Source organism: Clinocottus analis, unplaced genomic scaffold (genome assembly GCF_023055335.1).
Source record: "Clinocottus analis isolate CAN_PGR_092001 unplaced genomic scaffold, fCliAna1.0.p SCAF_7, whole genome shotgun sequence".
Taxonomy (NCBI): domain Eukaryota; kingdom Metazoa; phylum Chordata; class Actinopteri; order Perciformes; family Cottidae; genus Clinocottus; species Clinocottus analis.
In genome coordinates this window covers 3,910,264-3,928,221 of record NW_027176229.1, presented here as the reverse complement: position 1 = coordinate 3,928,221, position 17,958 = coordinate 3,910,264, and the positions used below count along the sequence as shown (strand labels likewise).

General features: G+C 41.7%; 1 protein-coding gene across 3 annotated transcripts; it reads left to right on the top strand.

The window, feature by feature from the left end:
• The first annotated feature begins 6,427 nt into the window (after positions 1-6,427).
• On the top strand, positions 6,428-16,953 carry LOC137804954 (Golgi-associated plant pathogenesis-related protein 1-like). 3 transcript variants are annotated; one of them, XM_068604495.1, is made up of 6 exons: positions 6,428-6,593; positions 15,254-15,280; positions 15,590-15,799; positions 16,024-16,101; positions 16,394-16,543; positions 16,835-16,953. In XM_068604495.1, exons 2-6 carry the CDS (start codon positions 15,274-15,276, stop codon positions 16,900-16,902), a joined length of 513 nt encoding a protein of 170 aa, XP_068460596.1. In that variant the 5' UTR covers positions 6,428-6,593; positions 15,254-15,273; the 3' UTR covers positions 16,903-16,953. The 3 variants fall into 3 exon arrangements, with proteins under 3 accessions (XP_068460596.1, XP_068460594.1, XP_068460597.1); XM_068604493.1 differs by lacking the exon at positions 6,428-6,593 and having other exon boundaries at positions 14,220-15,280; XM_068604496.1 differs by lacking the exon at positions 6,428-6,593 and having other exon boundaries at positions 14,220-15,280; positions 16,812-16,933.
• Positions 16,954-17,958: the final 1,005 nt, after the last annotated feature.

The following is a 17,958-nucleotide window of genomic DNA, read 5'->3' as shown; positions in this document are numbered from 1 at the left end:
CACACAAATCAAAATGTACTAGATGATTTGTCGATAGATTTGGTCAACACACGTCTCTCACGCACTTTTGCTTTCGTTCCTTCACAGTTTCTGTGTAAACGTCAGAATAGTTGTGCAGAACAAAATAAGCGTATAAGAAAAGGAAAGTCCTTCGTTTGGTGTTCGTAGTCCTCCTCAAATCTGCAAACCGCGACTTTAAACGTCCGCTCCGAACTGCCGCTGGACACGCCGCTCGCGAATCGCTCAAATGTCGACTTAAAGTGCTGAATTTAACTGCACAACAGCTGCTCGTATAGCAAGGCCTGTTGATTTAACCCTGTGGTCGGTCGGTAATCAAGACTGTTGTTGTTTGTTTTCTTCCGGCGGCGCGACGAATCAGGGATGCTCTGGGATGCTGCGTCTACAAGAGTCTGTTCATTTAAAGCTAAGCTTGACGTTTTCTAAGGCCTACGAACAGTGTGTGTGTGTGTGTGTGTGTGTGTGTGTGTGTGTGTGTGTGCGTGTGTGTGTGTGTGTGTGTGTGTGTGTGTGTGTGTGTGTGTGTGTGTGTGCGTGTAGGTATTGGGTGTCAGTATAAATATGCTGTTTTTCTTTTGGTGTTGCATATGTATGTTGATTTTATTTAAGTGCATGTCTCTTTTTACTTTTATTTGTAGACAAAATTATGTAGGCAAAAAAATGCTCTATGGTTGAATCTAATTGCCATACTGTATACTATGCTAATTAAATATATTATAAGTTGTCCTATGCCACTAGAGGTCATGAAAGTCAACTGCTAAGTTAACGGAAATGTGGCTAGTAGTTTTCGTGATACCTTGTCATGCATAGAAAGGTTGGATGTTCATGTCCCGTGTGAAACCAAACGTCAAACAGTGACTTTGGGTTTGTTACGTAATGTTGTCACGCTTGTAAAATATTCACTTTAGATCAGATCAGTTTAGATGTCCAGTCTTTAAGGCCATTGAAGGTTTCTAATTATTTTCTGCCAATAAAACGGCGAGTAAACTGAATTCATTAGTCTTATTTGCATCTATTTTGTATTCTCTAAATGTACAGGAATAGTCCACATGTGTGACTGCAGGTAACCATGTGAGGGGCACTTAAAGCCATGTTCTTCACCTGAGCCTCCCTGAGCAAATACAGGGGAAATGAAAACGAGTTTCACCGTGTTGCAGTGTGACAGCAGGCTGTGATAACTCCAGCGCAGCAGTTCAGGTCCTGCACTGAGCATTAGCGTTGATACTGGGCGGAACAGTAAGAGGATTGTGGCCCTCTCAAGCACCTTAAAGAGCAGCGGCAGTAGATGATGACCAAATCCCTGAGGGCTCTCATTGAGGGAGAGATGTTGTTGCCTGACAGTGGCTCGCCGATACAAATCTCTGTTGTGACTCACTAATTGCTCCGGCTGTCTCTAATACCTGATTAGCTCAATAAAGTGATTTACACGCCAACTGGGGCCTTTCGCACTACCTGTCTTTGTGGGGGTCTTTGTCCTCTCCTGGCTCTTATTGAGATGTCATCCATGATGTAGTCTGAATACTGCTCTGTACTAGCTAAGCACAAGTCTGACTAGCATGAGAACGTCTGTGCTTCAGACAAACAGCCGACCTCTTGCCTAATGGTATTTTCTCTGGTATAAAGTGATCGTCGGGCCTCAACCTTGCTGTCCCGTCCTCTGGCCTCCTGTCTGCAGTAATCTTGATAAGGGGCTAATAAGCCAGAAACACAGCTGCTCCCAGCAGTGGCCCCCCGGTGGCCCCACGACCTCCGAAAACATCCTCCGTTAACCCCTCATCCCCCCAAAGCTGGTCTGAAGTATGCTCGCTCAAATGCTCAAGTAATGAAAGGGATTTGAACAAAGCTAGGAAGGATGAAAGCAGACATCCTTCAGTCATATTTGGAAAGCAAATATACTAGTAAAACATTGCATTCCATGTGGTTTTTAAGATTGTGTCTGTCTCTCAGCTTACCTCGGACATTACTAAGAATTCACAGCGGGGGACAGACCAGAAATGTCTTTGTTGTTCAGCCGCATCAATCTGACTGTATTATAGACGCTGTCTACTGTCACAGGGGAGGGATGCATGTGCACATGTCATGCAACAGAAAATAAATGAGAAATAAATGAGGATTTTAAAGCTGAACTCAAGACGTAACAGCGCTGGAGGAGAACCACTGATCTTGACCTAAATATAGTTAGAAATGTCACAATATTAAGGAGAAAGACAATATTTAAAGACATAAAGATGTGACGTAATATTGATGACAAAGTACCTCAACAAGATGCAGGATGTACAACAGCAATACATTATGGAGCTGTGTGTGTGTGTGTGTGTGTGTGTGTGTGTGTGTGTGTGTGCTGTTTCTTCTTTGGGGGAAATATCATCATCTCCTAAACAATAGTACTGCTACATTTCCTCATGACTAAAACAATTATAAATATCATTTAAATACAACATAAAGTACATGGATCATTTTAAATGGGGAAAAAAATTACACAACAGCAAATAAATGGTCTTTAAAGCTTCTTTTGAAACTTTTTATAGAAGAAAATATTTCATCCATGATCCTAAATATGACTTCTGCTTTGAAGGTTAACAAGTTGAGTAAGAATTAACATATGAATTTGCTTTAAAGTAGATCTGAACTGTTCAGGTAATGTTCCCTGAAAATATCTTATGAATAGATCACATATTTGAGAAACAGAGGAGCAGGTAAGCTGTGTGACTCCAGTGGGTTGCAATCATAACTCAACTTTTCCTGGGGCAGCAACATCTTTTGGAGAGACAATATGTATACAAACCCTTCTTAATAAACCAATAAATGTATTTATTTTTCTACAAACAGTCAATATGTTCTTTCCAACGCCAACTCTCATCAACATGAATTCCCAGGAATGTTGTCGATCACAATGTTAATGTTATGATTGTTGCCACTGAAAATAAAAGTTTGACTATTTTTTATATTCAAACCATTCAATTAAAGCAGACTTAGTTTCCTTAATCTGATCATTTCAATCTGAATCAAAACTATGATCTGCAAACCTTATGGAAGAAATACTTTTGAGTTTTTGGTATGAACTCAACTTTGCCCCAACTTTGATGAAGATGATTATGATGATGAGGATGAGGGATACAATAGAATATTTAATATATCACAACTGTATATCGTGATACCACAGAGACAAAATAATACTTAACTGACTCTTGAGTTAAACAGATGATATCTTCAGAAAGGAATATTATATAAATATCATCATTAAGATACAAAAAGACCATTTGGACAAAACAAGAGAGGGAAAATGCCAAATAGCATGTTGTTGGACTGATTAGGATGTAGAGTTTGACGTAGAGTTTGATGTAGAGACGAGCGTCGCCTCTCAGGCCGCTCAGAGGGCTGAGCGTCCAGCTGGAGGCGACTGCAGCTCCTCTCTGGCTCCTCCACTGGAGGGCGCCAACGACGCAGCAGAACCTCAAGCTGTGACTCACAGAGATGCTCACCAGATGGCGATGGTGCTGATCTGCTGGGCGTGTTGCGTTCAAGCTCCTCCATCTGCTCGGGGTTTCTCACGCAGACAGACACACACAGACACACAGACACCCCCCCCCCCCCCCCCCACACACACACACACACACACACACAGTGGAAAAGAGTACATGTCACAGACTTTTGTTTCAGTGAAGCTGTATAAGATTTAAAAAGATATTATTAACGGGTCATGTATCACAGTCCTTCAAAGTATTACCTTTAGTTAGTGTCTCTCTACTAGATATTATTAATGGGTCTTTACTAACGGGGCACGTACCACAGTCTTTTAAAGTGACTGCAATTAAACCTTTTCTTCAGAAGCCCACCCTGGATTCAGAGGTGTTTGCTAACTACAGACCTATCTCTAACCTTCCCTTCCTCTAGAAGATAAGGAGAAGGAAGTCACAGACCAGTTGAAGGAAGTCACAGACCAGTTAAAGGTAGTCACAGACCAGTTGAAGGAAGTCACAAACCAGTTGAAGGAAGTCACAAACCAGTTGAAGGTAGCCACAAACCAGTTAAAGGTAGTCACAAACCAGTTGAAGGTAGTCACAAACCAGTTGAAGGTAGTCACAAACCAGTTGAAGGTAGTCACAGACCAGTTGAAGGTAGTCACAGACCAAAGAGGGCAGGTGCATGGGGAAGTGATTGCTTGTGTCCTCTCGCCTGTCCCAGACTAACAGGACCACCACGGCCTCCTCCTGATCCGGGTCAGGACCGGCCCACAGAGGACAGAGAGCAGTGAGTCTCAGACCGGCTCAGAGGCCTTTCTTACACAGAGAAGGAGTTTTTAATGCAACAGACTGGTGACTGTTTGAATGTGAGACATTATAGCATCTCTGCTTTGAGTTATTCTTTCTGTGATTCTCAATGTCAGTGTCAGCTCACAATTATGTGTTTAGTGGTAACTGTTGTTGTTTTCAAGTACAGTCATGCAAGGCTGGATTGAATTATTGTATTATGCATTTTATTTTTGGACTCCCATACTTGAATGCCATGTGTTTTCCTAGCCTCCAGCATAATCTACAGGCTTTGCTTGTAGTTTATTACTATTGTCCAGCATCTTTTTAGATTATCCGTCACCAATTGTGTATTTATATATTTGTGTATTTTATTAGGTTCATCATATATCTTATATATTTACACGCTTTAATCTGTCTTAGTGCCTGTCTCCCTCAGCTCGCCTCCTGAAAAAGCCCAGTCTGCGCTAATTTGTCAGTTTTCTGGTCTCATGGAGAGTTTTGATATCTTCAGTATTTATAGCACCTAGATCAGCTGTTTGATAAAAGATACATGCAAAAATCATGTTCTACATTATGAGACCATTAGGCATTTAAACTAAAGGCTAAAGTCTACACAGTCTCCTCACCCAGATCTCTTCAGCTCTGTTGCATGCTGGGACACCTGGCTGAGACATGCTGCAATCAGAAAACACAGTTATAAAAGGTGTTTCTCCAGATTCCTCCATTGACTATTCCTCTTTGTTTAATATATTGTTTTAACCATATAGAGTGTCTTGAGTACTTTAATGTGAGGTGCCATTAAATTCACGGCATGTTGCACTCTGATCCACTCTGATCCTGAGCCCACCGACTCCTCTCAGCTGAAAGTTACTCAACTAAACTTTATTACGAGGGATGCAGCAACGTCTTTTTGAGCTAAACTTTTAACAGATGCCTTGTTTCTATTTATTCCCGTTTCTTGCTTTGACAGCCCCGCGATGGATGAAGGGTTAACGCTGCTCTTTTTGACCAAAAAAAAGGTTGCAGCTGGATGGAGATGACTGAGCGTTTCCCTCTGTTGGTTGTATTGAAGGTAAACTCCAGTAAATATCAAAATATAAAACACAGGAGGAAGGCAGGCAGCACATAGGCGGCTCCACACCTGGAAACACATCAGTCTCATGAACAATTATCCAGACACTTCCACCTGCACTAACTGCACTTTCTGGACCACTGTTTACTGTTTTTCTGTTTTCTTAATGTCTTCTTTTTTTGTCTTTTATATTTATCTTTTGTAGATGTACGAAGAGCAAAGAAAATACCGGAGTCAAATTCCATGTACTTGAAAATGTACAGGGCCATTAAAGCTGATTCTGATATTGTTCGATTTTTCTTCTCCCGCTGTCATTCAGCTGTGACGATCAGATCCCCAGCTCCTCCTACACACACATACTACATACCACTACTCACTCACATACACACACACACACACACACACACACACACACACTCAAGCACACTCGCACGCACACCTCACGCGCGCGCACACACATGTACACACAATCACGCACACAAGCACACACACTCTCTCACTAGTGGCGGTGCGTCAATAGAGGGCGCTAGGTCGCCGCCTCTCTTAACATTTTGAGATTTAAAAAAAAGAAGAAATAATAATAATAATAATAATAATAATAATAATAATAATAATAATATATCGTCATAAAACATTATATTGTACCAAATAATTTAAATAGGAAACATCCCGTGTTGACGCGCTATAAGTGTGTGGGAGACCGTAAGCTCCTGTTTACAACCACTTAAATTAAACGTGACCAAATATGAATATTCATCTGAGAAAAGCCCCTCCCTCTTTCTCGGGCGCCGGACAAACTGGAGTCTGTGGCAGCGAGCAAACTTTTCACTGTAGTTACGGCAAGGAGAGCTTCTCATTGGCGGATGAAACTGGAATCTCCTGGCGCAAACGTTTGCGCCCTGGCCAATGACATCGCTTCTTATTTCAGCGTGACTGGACTATTCGTCGAATCAGAGACCGGTATCATTCCCTCACTTCCTGGATAGCTCCCACGTAGCTACGTGAGCAACATAGCTAGCAGAGACATGGCGACTGAAAACTCTGTGGTATCTCTACGCGAAACATATTTTAATCCACGATCAGATGTTGACAAGAAGAGGCTGAAAGAGTTGGACCCGAACGTCCGGATTAAAAAACCCAGCAGTAAAGCACTTACCGCGGGAGGACGTCCATCCGGAGCTTCTCAGGCCTATGTGCTAACCGGAGCTGGTTAGCTGGATGCTAATAAGCTTGGAAGGATTGCTGCAGAGGTGAGTGTCAAAATCAGCAAATGCCTGTGTTCGAGTTTAATGTTTTATCTTTCCCACAACAGAACGCATGTTGGACATTATTAGATTTGGGTGGATATCATATCAGACTATAACTTTAGCTAAAATACCAATTCAACCCCCAACAAGTTAGTTTGTGCATGTGTTTGTGTTGTAGCTCCAGGCTAGAGCACCAAGGTGGCTCCTGGCCTTTTGTCTGTTGATAAGCCATCACGACACACAAAACATAGTTTTTTTGTCTGCAGCCACAACAATGCTTGAAGTCAAAGGTTATTAGCATCTCAGGGCTCTCAAGTGTCCCGCATTGAGCGTGACTGTCACGCATTTCGGTCTTAAATCACGCCCTCCCGCCACACATCGTATTTCTCACGCTGAAAAAAAACTCCAGGCTATTTAATGTGCCGCAGCGCTCAGACATGACCGCGCGCTGCCCTCACCACGGAGGAATCAAGCGCGCCCCCCCCCCCGTGAGGAGCCACTCATCAGCCAATCAAAAACAAGAAAAGAAATGGGCTACAGCCAATCAGAAAAACATATCTGTTGCATGTGTTGTATCCGGGTAAGATGTAATGACAGGCAGGACTGGAGCCGTCCGGCGGCGCGTATTTGTCGTTGTCACCGTCGCTTCTCTCTCGCCCCCACCCAACCCAATGTTTCTTAAACTATTCTGCTCTGAACCTCTCATGCCCAAAGTTGCAGTTCGTCGGTAGTTGTAATTGGACAGTGTTGAGCTGTTTTCTTGAAATAAAGGAGTTTTTTTTGTTTTTTTTAAGAATATTCGACTCAAAAACTGTTTTCTTCTCATTGTGGAGTGATATTTAAACCGCGCCGCCCAACTGCGCCCACCCCAAATAAGATGTCACCAGCCGCCACTGTCTCTCACACCGAGCTGCATTTACTTTTGTCAGGTTTCACATTAAATATATATTTATATGTTATGGACCAAATAAAACAAAAAAGACTGTTGTGTTGCCAAAAGGCACGTCAGGTTACACTGGTCGGCATGCCAGATGGCCGGTGCAGGCCTCTACGTGGTTTGTGTACGTGGTTTGTGTACATGACTTGTGTACATGGTTTGTGTGCATGGCTTGTGTACGTGGTTTGTGTACGTCGCCGCTTCCGAGTGGACTCACAGTGTCCCCGGGGTGTGAGGGTTATATTTGGACCCCTCACAGATTCATGGTTCCTGTGCAGCTGCAGCAGTTGCATCTTCGTTATTTAAATTACTTGCGGACTTCATAGTATGTAAAGAAAATCTAAAGCATAAACATAACAACTCAATTATATAGTAGCCTACATCTTGTAAATAGCTGGGTGTGTTTACTAGAGTCTGAGAATGCTTTTAAGTGTTTCACTGAGAGCTAAAGGCTTTAACGGCCAAAAGCTGTCAACTGGTATTTGTTTTTCTCTCACAAACCGAGAGTCTGCAGAAGTGCGTTAAGGACAGGAGATTAGGGATAAGCACCAAGTTAAGTTAAGTATAAAACTATTAAAGAACATTAAGATGAAATGTAAAGAAAACATAGAATGGGAAGCATGATGTGAACAAACGAGCAAGATCATTCACTGAATAAAGGAGTTTATTTTCCCGATAACCTTTTATTCCTGTTGTGATAACACTCCCTGCTCTGTTTTTAACGCCAGCATAGCTTTTGACATGTTCACCAACCCCACTGATCTCAGATGTAGCTGTAGCAGCCATCCAAGCTCCACAATAAGACCACTACATCCTCACCATAAAACATGATTAGGTCATGTCTTTGTGTACAGGCTATCTGTCCCGCCCATTCTCCGCTGTGATTAGACGACTGGGTAAAAAGTGGCTGACAGCGTTTTAATCAAAGTAGAAAAGTTTTCAACCAGAAGAAAACACCAAACACTCAGCTCTCGGAGCGTTTGAAGCATCACGTCCCAGTGACAATGAAAATACGCTGGACTCAGGAAACACTATTGGGTGGAAACAGCTCGTGGAGCTGCTCCTCAGACGGTGACTGGCAGACACACAGATTGTCTGTTTTCTTTTTTATATACGGGATTTTAATGTCATCTGTCTTTCCCAATTCATTGTGTATGAGCAGTTTTAGTAATATTTAGATTTAGAAAATAAACTTTCAAAATGGCCGTAGTTCTTCTTTAAGTTGAAAGGTTAACCTTTGAATATGAGTACCATATAATACTATACGTGATGTCGTTTAGTTGGTGATTGCTGGAAGCATTTTTGCTGTTTCTTTTCATTCGTTTTAATTATTGCAAAAGCATTTACTTGCCAAATCCCTAAATATGTGCAAATGCAGCAAAAAGTTCATTGATGGCAGCTCCCTCCCTCCCACGCAATGTGTGATATGTTATTATAATGTTATTCTAGAGTCATTCTATAGTTGCTACACATATAACTCCATGACTGAAAAAGGAGTCTTAATGAGTATAATTACTGAGTGGTTTGCAATAAAACATTTATGAGCCACTCCAGTCACTGTTTGTGGACTTTTAGAAGCTTTTATAAGTATGTCTATATGTTCAAAGTATTGCATGCATTATGCCTCTTTGTTTGAAGAAAGAGCACTTCATTAAAAACAAAGAAGGGTAAACCTGACATCTATCTCATGCATTACATTACATTATGTTACATCTATCTCGTGCATTACATTATGTTACATCTATCTCATGCATTACATTACATTATGTTACATCTATCTCATGCATTACATTATGTTACATCTATCTCATGCATTACATTACACTATGTTTAGGGATGCAACTAACGATTATTTTTTCGATTAATTGATTAATCGGATAAAAAAATAATAATTTTAAAGCATTAATTTGCAACCTTTTATTACAAAACAGAACTAACTGTGCAAATGTATTATTAATTAATTATTAACAATAAAGAATTCATAAAAAAAATAAAGAAATACAAATCAGAAAACTTAACAGGATTTGTCAGAACTTGTTCTCTACACTCACCGACGCACACATGCCCACACACACTCACACACATGCACAGACACACACACACACTCACAGACATGCACACTCACACACATGCAGACTCACACACATGCAGACACACACACTCACAGACATGCACAGACACACACTCACAAACATGCACACTCACAGAGTACACACTCAGAACTCCGAGAACAAGAGATGCTATTCCAGAAGTAATCATTCAATGTACCAACGGATAACTTGACGGACTGCACCCTACCTAAACAAAGGTTTTTCATTAGATATGGAACTACAAATCCCAGCAACACTTCCTCTGCATGAAGCCACATTATATCAAGACTGTTGAGCGCAGGTCTGTGTTCTGCACCTCAGAGGAGATATTTACACGTTGCTTCTATTGAAGCCTCCGCGGTATTTTAAAACGAAAACGTTATCTAACCCAACAGCTCAAACACGGGGAATGAACGACTAGCTAGCGAGCTAACGACAACGGTTAGCCTAGCTGCTAAGTTACTGTACACGCAACGCGACTATGCAGTGACATACGAGAAGGTACAGCGCGCTGCAGAAGCTCCTGGACCTTCAGTCTGCGGCGCTGCTAATCGATTTTTATCGATTCGTTGTTGCAGCCCTAATTATGTTACATCTATCTCATGCATTACATTACATCTATCTCATGCATTACATTACATTTCATCTATCTCATGCATTACATTACATCTATCTCATGCATTACATTACATTTCATCTATCTCACACATTACATTGAATGTATCTCATGCTTTACAGTACATTACATCTATCTCATACATTACATCTATCTGATGCAGTGTGAATCTCACATTTCAAGCGTTATACAAAGATCTTGTGGGTTTTCAAGAAGGAAAGTGTCCTTATGCTGCAACATGCACATCATAACCTCTCAGTATGGACGCCATGCCATGAGTCTTTGATGTGAGCTTAACCTCAGGCTTCATGTCAGAGTTCTGCATGCCCCTCTAATCTACACAGTAAAGGTTACAGAGCAAGGGGTCATTAACTCCAACTCGACAAAGTTAGAAGGGGCAAACACAGGACTTATGGGCCAGATGTGTGTTTGCTATGTGCTATGAGTGTTTGCTTTGAATATGCCTCCAACTGCAGCCTGGCCATCAGAGAGAAGTCCTGTTGCGCCGTAGGAGCAGCCCAGTGTACAAACACAAGCATGTCAGCCCACTGTACACACCAGCCCACACCAGTGAGCCCAGTGATACCAGTTCAAGTGCTGGAAGGTTTTGCAGCAGCAGGGACAGACAGGTTTGGGTTTGACAAGCTGGCTATTTAGTTATTTCAAAGATGTGCTCATCAATGTCACTTTGTGTGAACCAACCAATCACAACCGGGACAGGGACAGCTAACATTTGAAAGGATGAACTCAGAGTTATGCATCATTGGTTATTATTGTTGGTGTGTTATACTTACCTTGCATATTTTTTTTATGATTGTAAGCTTGTTGTAAAGTTAATGCAATTAAGCTCTACTACGCTGTTCTTCATCTAATACATAAAGGTATGTGTATCTAGGAAATGTACTTAAATTGTTTGATTAGTTGTATCTATTAATAGTAAAAGTATTAATATTAGAGTATACTGTTGCATTTGATTGCAAATAAATGCTGCCATTATGAATTAACTTAATTAATTACTTAATATTTTTTTAGCTTAAGTTTATTGTAATTATGTGTTAGAAGGACAAGCAAAATAAGCTTATCATTGAATAACTGTCTTATTTGTGCATATAACAGTAAAAACATCTTGAATGTAGAATTAACCCACTGTTTATGTTTTCCATTATCAGTCCAAACCTCAAGATTGATAAAAAATAAATCAGAATAATTAAAAGGAAAATTAGCAAACCCTCACATTTGAGAAGTTGGAACTATGTGATCTGTGTGCATAAAAACTGACTTAAATAATTATGAAATTATTTTCCAATTAACTTTCTGTTGATCAACTAATTGATTCATTGACTATGTTCCAGTACTTTTCCAGTACTGTCGACATTTTAAAGGTTTTTTTGGGGGGAGTTTTTTCTGATCCGGTGTGAGGATGTCGTGTGACTGTGAAGTCCTCTGAGACGAGACTGTTAAACCTGAGCTTTGCTGATCTACCTTTGGGCAGTTTCTGGTTGACTGTTGCCGAGGAGTTCCCCATTCTTGCAAACAGAGCAATTTCAATATTGCTCCTATTTCCCACAACATATCATCATTCACCCAATCAAACATGGCCAAGGAGCCACATGTCCATCAGGACTAACTAACTGTTCATAGTGACAGAGAAATGCACTGAAGGAGCCGGCGATCAGACTGCTACACCTTTGATTGAACCGCTGTGACTCTGAGCCACAGCCTGGTGCAAAACATGCGATAATGTAGTTTAATGGCAACAGAAACGTTTTATGAGTCTATTCTGAAAGGAAACTTGTGTTATTTCTAACTCAACAAAAAGAGGAAAAACTCCCATAAAAAATGTAGTGGAAAAAAAGGAAGAAACCTCACAGAGACCTGAGGATACAACTTCTAAAAAAAAGATTCTATAGCCATTGTTTTGTTTGTCCGTTCTGGGCTACTGTAGAAACATGGCAGTGAACATGGTGGACTAAACGTATCCAAATTAAAACAAAGTATTACAGTTCTGGAGAAATGAACCCCTCTTAATCCTATTTACTGATACATATTGTCCCAAACCATCAGCATCATAACTTTAAAAAAACACAGGTATCAGTGTCAGCCTTTACAGATGTCTAAATCTCAGGCTTTATACGTGTCCAATTTCAGATGTTGCGCAAACATTTCTTTGTTTGAGGGCTATGACTAAACTGTTTCAAATGCAATGTCTTAGAAATGGGACACACAAGGATGTGACAAGGCTGGGTTTGGGAAACATTGAACAAATGCTAATAGGCACAACGTTAAGGACATTTTATAAAAAATGAAGGCAAAAACTCTTTGATCCTCTGTGGCGGTGGCGATGACACTGGCTGCATGTACCAGTTCTTCCATGGTGGCATCGGTGGTCTGCCGCATGGAAGAACATATTCCTTTGTATCATCTCTAAACAATGTAATTATAGAAGAGGAAGAGTAGAGATGGGGCACTAACATGTCAGTAGACAGAGGAGAGTCTCCATTCACTCCCACACAACCAATCCAGAACCATAAAAAGAGCAAAACAGACCTGCTCCATTAGTAATTCATGTAGTTACCCTCCTGCCACAACCAGCATCAAAACAAACCGTGACTCAGAGCGACTATGGCTCAGTGATAGAGCAGGGATGTCCTTAATCAGAGGATTAACTAACACTATAGGTTGCTCCTGTAGGTAATCCCTGCAGTGTGTGACTGTTAAATGTTAGTTAGTCCTGATGGACAAGTGGCATCTTGCATGGTACGCATGCAAATTCTGCTTTGTCTTGGATTTCATTTGCTAGTGAGAAAGTTAGAATACTTTATTTGCATGTCGGACGACAGACAGGATCGTGTTGTGATGTGTCTCGGAGTGTTTCTGTAATGTCACCCATACCTAAGTATAGAATGCATACATTCCTCGGTTGTGTCCAAAGATGGAACCTGTCATCTGAAGGGATGTAAGGAGTCGTCAAAAGACCTTGAAGGAAGCTCAGCTCCTCCGCCTGAGGGAGCTGTAAAATGGCCCTTTATGTCTGGTGTGATGATAGCTGTAATTTGAATATAATGTTTGTATGTGTCACAGCTCTCTCTGCCTTTAACCACTACCATTCCTCTCCCCTTGACGTTGCCATACACCAGTGGTTCTCAAACCTTTTCTGTCACGCCCCACTTTGGAGGAAGAAAAATGTCGCCCCAACAAAATTCTTCATGCGTACTTTTTTAAATAATAGAATAAAGAAAATTGAATTACCTTTCAAGTAACACATGGTTTTTCCATCAGACAAACACATGTGCAATCACTTTTGCAAATAAAGTTCTATCTGTACAAAAAAAAAAATGTTGCTGCAAATAACCTAAGGGGCAATGAGTGTCACGAGTATTTAAAAAAAGAACGGTAAGAAGTTTGTAATTTTTCCCATCTAGTATAATGTTGATACTATGTTCGCCATCTTAGCATTAGCATGCTAACACAAAGACATTTAATTAACAGTGAACACACACAAAGCAAGACTGAAAGACATCAGTCTGATTTATAAACTGAGTAAGCACGTGTCGGTGTATGCCAACGTTAAGGGGAGAGGAATTCTAATGGTTAAAGGCAGAGAGAGCTCTGACATATACAAACATGATATTCTGTCAAATTACACACTGTGAGATCAGTATTGCACAATGCCACTCACACAGCTATCATCACACCAGACATAAAGGGACATTTTACAGCTCCCTCAGGCGGAGGAGCTGAGCTTCCTTCATATTCTTTGACGACTCTTTACATCCCTTCAGATGACAGGTTCCATTCACACAACCGAGGAATGTATGCATTCTATACTTAGGTACGGGTGACATTAAAGAAACAATCTGAGACACATCATAACAGGATCCTTCCGTCGTCTGACATGCAAATAAAGTCTTCTAACCTTCTGACTAGCAAATGAAATCCAAGACAAAGCAGAATGTGCATGCATACAAAGAAGGTACCACCTGCCCATCAGGACAACTAACATTCACCCTTTCAAACAGCAGCGATGGCGATCGAACCCCCGATCCCTCTGATTGAAGGACGACCCGCTCTGCCACTGAGTCACAGTTTAAATGCTTATCATGGTCTCATAATCTAAAAATAAAGGTTATGTAGTGATAGTTCTCAATAAATCTCTGAAGTGAGCAACCCATCATGTCAGTATGATTAGGATGCCACTTGCTGTATTTGTGGTAAACATAAGCATGGGGTTGATGTGAGTGAAGTGTTGAATTGTGGGCTAATGAGATCCATGTGCGTTTGAAGTCCTCCGTTGGCCCGTGTTTATTCAGGTCTCAACCTGTGAGCTGTAGACAACTGCCGCCGGGTGGCAGGAAGCAAACCGTGCTTTACTGGAGGCGGCGTCCCACAACCTGTTGGACAGAGCGGAACGAGGCTTGACTCATCTGCGCTCTCTTTATTTATTCTGCAAAACAACTGTCTGCGGCTCTTTAATTGCCTTATTAATTGCTTTTGGTTGAAGGACAGCTAAGTCCATGGTTGTAACCCATACTGAGCAATGCATGCTGTTATTATCTGTGGATTAACACAGAAACATCTACTCATTACTACATGGTATATCTGGAGAGCCATTGATATCCCAATCAAAGAACTCTTGGAATTTAGACGCATGTGAAGAATGTGTAACATCCTGCAAAACAACAACACTGAGCACGAGAAGCATGTTCAACCGGGATAAGTGGCACGGTGAAACATAAGGGCTGGCTGTCGGTCTCCTCCTACATACGAGGAGGGAGAGGGCCGGCTCATGTGTATAAATACAGACTTCAAGACAGCAAAGCAACCTGTATCTGATCAGCACATCCCTCCAGAACGTGACCAGGTGAGTGGCGATCACTGCATTCACAGGCTGCTGATAACATAGACCTGCTTCACAACATGTTTGTAGTTTCATTTGTAATCATTTCAAGGCATGTTTTCTTGTCTTTTTCAATTTGTTGGGGCTGTGTCTTTGTTTAGAACTGTTCTCATTTCATTTCAGCATTCATAATCCCAGACACAATGGCAGGTGAGTGCATTGTTAGCTCAGGGATCATTTTCTAGAAAGAACACACAAGACATTATTATTGAGGAGATGCACATAATATCACAAGGCAGGATTCATCTTGTCTGCACCCACAATGTTGGGAAACGCCAGCCTCAGTGATTGCACAAGACATGTTTTTCTCTTAGAATGTTAATAATAATAGTACATTTTATTTGTATCGCGCTTTAAATAAGCTTAAGGCTCATGACATGGAAAAAAACAAAGAATAGAAGCAACAACAATGTACCCAAGCACTTAAAGCTCATCAATTGATAATGTATTTTTCAACAGATGAAAGCTTTCAAAAGGAGTTCCTGGAAACCCACAACGCCTACAGGATGAAGCACAACACGCCGCCGATGACGCTCAGCAGCGAGCTGACGGCTGCAGCGCAGAAATGGGCCGATCACCTGCTGGCCATCTGCGCCCTGCAGCATAGTGACACCAAGGACGGAGAGAACATCTACAATAAGAGCAGCTCAGCACCCATCAAACTGACAGGTGCATGTAGAGCCAAGCCCTTTCCTTACAGCCCTTCATCCTGCCATGCAGTCAATGTAAATGTAAAAATTACTCCAATATGATTGATTTATAAGGAAAGACAGAAAAAAACTGTCCTTATCTTATAAATCAAAGATGAATCATTTTAAGAAACTTAAACTTCAACCACCAATTCAGATGTTCATTATATGCTCATTCTGTAATATGTTTTTGTTACACTTTAGGGAAAGAAGCTGTAGATTCGTGGTACGGTGAGATTAAGGATTACAAGTGGAGCAGCCCTGGATTCAGCAGCAATACTGGTAAAACAAGGAGGTTCATAAACAGAAATCTGAATGTCCGTGACAAAGTTCATGTTAGATATATGCATGGGCCTATCTGCGTCACGAAAATGTGCATTACATAAAGATTCATTGGAATAACTTAAGTAACCTTGTGATGCTCTGTTATAATTTGTTATAAAAGTTAAATGGGGGGGAAAAGCAACGTTACGTTCTCATGTAAGTTGTATGTAGTTTTAGATGATGCATTAACATTGACAGACGGCATCTAACCCCACCCTGACCTCACCGCTCCGCTGGATCCCTCCTGCAGGTCACTTCACTCAGGTGGTGTGGAAGGACAGCACTGAACTGGGCGTCGGCTTGGCCACCGATGGCAAGAAGGTGTTTGTGGTCGGGCAGTACCGGGCCGCCGGCAACATGGACATGACGGGATACTTTGAGCAAAACGTCCTCCCACTAGGTAACATATTAACAATACTTTGCATGTACTATTGTCTGGAGAGGTTAAGCCTGCCGCCCTTACAAGGCTGCACACGTCCATCTGGTGAGGACTACACCACTAAAACCAGTAAAACCAGTAGTGGAAAGTAACAGCGTATGTTTACTCAAGCGCTCTTCTTTTGAGATACTTGTATTGACATTTTCCTGCATTGCTGGTTTCTTAAGCTTTAGCTTTGTCAGTTCAACACATGTATGCCTCATCACCAGTATTTGTTGTCACTTTCCAGCATAAAGGCTGTGCATTTTACAGCTGGTGGAGCAGAAGACCCCAGTGAGGGAGGTGGAGGGAGCCCGAGGACAAAGTGCACACTCCTGTAGATGAACATGCCCATCCATGCAGCGCCAAAACACTGTTGCTGAATGTTCCATGTTGTAAATAAAATCCAATAAAAGACATTAAAATTGTGTTGATTATTGTAATGATTTTACATGTGCTGAGGTTCCATGTAAAGTAAATTAATTCTAAGGATAAAATGTTGCACTTATTTTTAGAATTATGAAGAAGAGCCATGCAGTCTTGAGACTTGGCCTCAGCTCCAAAATGATTTCATGAGGGGTGAAGGTGAGGGACAGAGTGAGTGTTTAGGCTGATTATAAATCAGCCTAATTAGGCCAAGTATAAATCAGCCAAGTATAAATCAGCCTCTGGTTTTACGCAGAGATGCAAGCACGCAAGACACGCATGGCCGACCTTGCGTGATCAAATCGGCCATTTTGCGTGCTTGCGTGAGTCACCCCAAATTAAGGATTATCCGTCAAAGCAACGCAAGCCCACAAGGTTGTGGTTGGTCTGCTAACCACGTCCTTTCTGAGTCTCGCATTTCCGGTTTCATAGCATAATACCGCTGTTTTTAAAAGCCACAGCAGAAACACAAACAATGGATCCCGTTGAAGAACGTTTGGCTGAAGAGGTCCACAAATATGAGCATTTATTTAAATGCTCATATTTGCGGACCTCTTCAGCCTGCCGTCTGACGGGGTATAAGGACACGCAGATGGAGGTGAATTCCTGGAGGGAGATATCGGTGAACGTCGGTGTGCATGTCGACTCTACGGTCGTTGCGCCACCTGCTGTTCTGGCGTACGGAAAAGCGTCAATCCGACCGCGTGGCCAGCCGCAATTGTAGTTGCAGAAGTATAATTCAGCCTCTAGGGTGCAGTGGAGGGTTAGGGTGAGGGTGATGGAGAGGGTGAGGAGGGTGAGGGTGAAGGAAAGGGTTTGGGTGAGTGTGCAGGTGAGGGTGAAGGAGAGGGTTTGGGGGAGGGTGCAGGTGAAGGTGAGGGTGAGGTTTGATAGGGAGCGGGGTCCTCCAAAGAGGACCAAAAGGGGCACTGGCACTAGGAGAGCTGTATTTAAAAAGTTGTATAAAGGCC